The 3,201-nt window shown below is 34.3% G+C and overlaps 1 protein-coding gene across 1 annotated transcript; it reads left to right on the top strand.

Moving 5' to 3' along the window:
• LOC119586255 (DNA damage-binding protein cmr1-like) lies at positions 1–2,837 on the top strand (the record flags this gene model as incomplete). The annotated part of the gene is given in 7 exon segments (XM_037934962.1): positions 1–54; positions 222–417; positions 599–770; positions 921–1,092; positions 1,469–1,585; positions 1,588–1,662; positions 1,900–2,837. Coding segments are annotated over 7 exon segments (924 nt in total), but the record flags the coding sequence as incomplete, so codon positions are not given.
• Between the last annotated feature and the right edge of the window lie 364 nt (positions 2,838–3,201).

Below are 3,201 nucleotides of genomic sequence, written 5' to 3'. Positions count from 1 at the left end.
CCAGTCATTTCTTCAGCCATGGTGAAACATAATGGTTGTGTCAACAGGATTAGGGTATGTGTTAAAGGGACAATTTTTATCCGTTTTTAATGTGTGTTCTTATTGTATATTTTACTTAAATATTATAGATTTATTACTTTCTACTTTCTATATTATTTATCCATTAAAAAATAATTGGACGGTGTAGTATAATTGCAAATATTCTTTCTAATAAATTGCAGTCAACAATGGTCAACAATGTAAGCATTGCTGCTTCCTGGTCTGAACTTGGTGTTGTTCACATTTGGGACTTGAGTCAGATGCTTTCTTCTGTCAATGAAAACAGCCAGCAACAGGTTCTGGAGGAGACACCAATCTTTTCCTTCAGAGGACACCGTACTGAAGGTTTTGCTATTGATTGGGCCTCATCCATGCCAGGTAAGTTATGGGACTTGCTTTTGTTGGAAAATTGGCAAATAGGATGTGAGTGTTGATGTAGTAAATTTTGGGAGTGATAAAATGTTTAAGGAACAGCTCATAGATAAGTTAGCACTATTCCATGTTCGAGACAACCAAACAGTACTCATATTTTCAATAAAGTGTCTTTCTTTTCCTGCAGGGACTCTTGCAACAGGTGACTGTGACAGAAATATCCATATTTGGAAACCAACTGAAGGAGCATCTTGGTCGGTGGATTCGCGTCCATACACTGCCCACCAAGCTTCAGTAGAAGACATTCAGTGGTCCCCAAATGAACCACATGTTTTTGCCTCTTGTTCTGTAGACAGAAGGTGTGAATTTTAATGGGACCTTTACATATGATCAGTATTTTGAGTAATGTAAATTAATCTTGAAATTAATATTAATAGGTTAAATTTTTCAACGTAAATTTATTCTGTAGAATAGTGTATTAAGATCTTACCAGATTTTTTCTTTCACAGTATCAGAATATGGGACTGCAGAGCAAACCCAAGCAAAGCTTGTATGATTTCAGTGGCAAATGCACATGAAGAAAGTGATGTCAATGTTATTCACTGGAACAGAAATGAACCTTTCATAGTGTCTGGAGGAGATGATGGCAAAGTTCAAGTATGGGATCTAAGACAAATACAGGTGGGAATATACTTGGTTTATTTTTAACTGAAAGCATAGTGGGAAGATACTAATTTGGCTCTTGTATTATTATTGTCATTTTTGTATAATTTTTGAAAATTTGTGAATTATAAATACATAAGAAACTACTGATTATATGGGCAGGGGAAAGAAAACCTTGCACAGTTGAAAATCTTATTTAAAAAATCACCTGAGTCTTGACTTGCAAAACCTTCACATTTTACCACATGAGTAATTTAAACAATGTCCCTGAAAGGCTTTCAGAACTGTCATATACTCGTATGCCAAGATTCCCTATACTTATAGAGGGATTGACATGTGACCAACAAAAATATGACACTTGAAAACTGTTAATGCATCCTATATATTTTGCCAGAACTCCAGTCCTGTGGCAGTTTTGAAACAACATGAAGCTCCAGTGACAACAGTGGAGTGGCATCCATCTCAGATACATATACCATATAGCTCTCCAGTTACTAGCCAAGGAGGGAGAAGGACACCAACCAGATCTCGCAGTGGGACCTGGCTGTAGAGCGAGATGCTGATGAACAGATTCAGGATGAAGAGTCGGTGAGTCTTGTGACTTCAGTGTATGAATTTATTGTCCTATGTATCATTTGTGCTCAATGATGACAAATTTTCTATTCTACAGCTTTGCTGAGGTTTGCTTGTTTTATCATAAAAAAACTGAAGTGATAACTCCATTCAATCATTTTATATATTGTTGAATACATTTGGATTCAAGATTTCTCTCAATCTTAGTCTTGCAGAAAATAAAATCTCACTTGAGAAACCCGTTTTTCACAGGATGTTCCAGAACAGCTCCTCTTCATTCACAGAGGACAACATGAAGTGAAAGAGCTGCATTGGCATCCACAGGTTCCTGGCTTAATAATATCTACAGCACATTCAGGATTCAATATATTCAAGACAATTAGTTGCTGATTAATTGGACATATGTGAGAATTATTACATTATGTAGACTTTAAGGAGTTCAAAGGAATCTACAGAGCTATTTAAAATTGAGTGGTATTGTCATGTCCTGCCAGTTCAGCAAATTCTTCAAAATTGTGTGAGAAAACATTCTAAATAGATATCAGTAATAGAGGTTAGTGTAAGCTCTCCTTGGCAGTGCATTATTGATTGTGTGGAACATATGCCAACATATATCTATAAATAGGCACAAGTTCAAAAGGTTGCCTGTTGTTGCTTACTGAGGTAATTTCTACAGAAAAATAGTAGTGTACCGCCATGCTTTGAAAAGCCTATATTGTATATTAAAAAGAGACTGTTGGGGAGATCTGAAATGTGGATGTAATATTTAGATATTTAAAATGAAGAATAAAAAAAATATTACACATATTTATACTTGTATCTGTAGTATTTTCATACAGATGCATTAAATATATATCAGTATTGTCAAATTGATACTTTCATACAGATAGATTAAAAATACTTTAGTATTGTAAAATCAGACATATTTCTCTTGAAGGTAGATGTGTGTTATGTATATTTCAATTCTGTATTGTCATGTTTAAACAGTTTTTTGAAAACAATGAGTTTGTGTGTTAAAAATTCTTTATATGTTAAGGATGTTGAATATCTATATATTGCTAATAAAACTGTTATGTTATTCACAACACAATTGTAATGAGTTTTAGTATACATTGCTATACTACTTCTGTATAGGCTGTGTTAAGCCAAAAATCATTCTTTATTTTTTTCCAATTATATATATGAAAGACTTTTTTGTTTCAATGACTGTAAAGATAGTAAAACCTTGATCCTTTAACACACTGAAACAGTAATATATAAAACTCCTCAAAAATTCAAAAATACACATCCAGGAATGTTCTCCCAAATGCGTAGGACTAAGAGCATGAGGTAATGTGAGTCAAATTGTAAAATTAATTTCACTATAAAGAGCATTCCTCTAGACAGAAAAAGAGTTTAGTAATAGAGCTTAGACTTGATTTCTACCTCCTCCATCTTCTGCACCTCATCAGATTCATTCTATCTTCTCTTTTGCTCTCTTAATTCTGCCTGCCATCTTTACTGAGTGATAAGGTTACTCCTCCCATCCCATGCTCATCGTTGTTGTAGGGGGCA

Source organism: Penaeus monodon, chromosome 21 (genome assembly GCF_015228065.2).
Source record: "Penaeus monodon isolate SGIC_2016 chromosome 21, NSTDA_Pmon_1, whole genome shotgun sequence".
In the NCBI taxonomy this organism is placed as follows: Eukaryota; Metazoa; Arthropoda; class Malacostraca; order Decapoda; family Penaeidae; genus Penaeus; species Penaeus monodon.
Note: the sequence above shows the minus strand (reverse complement) of the source record. Positions and strands in the feature narration are given on the sequence as shown.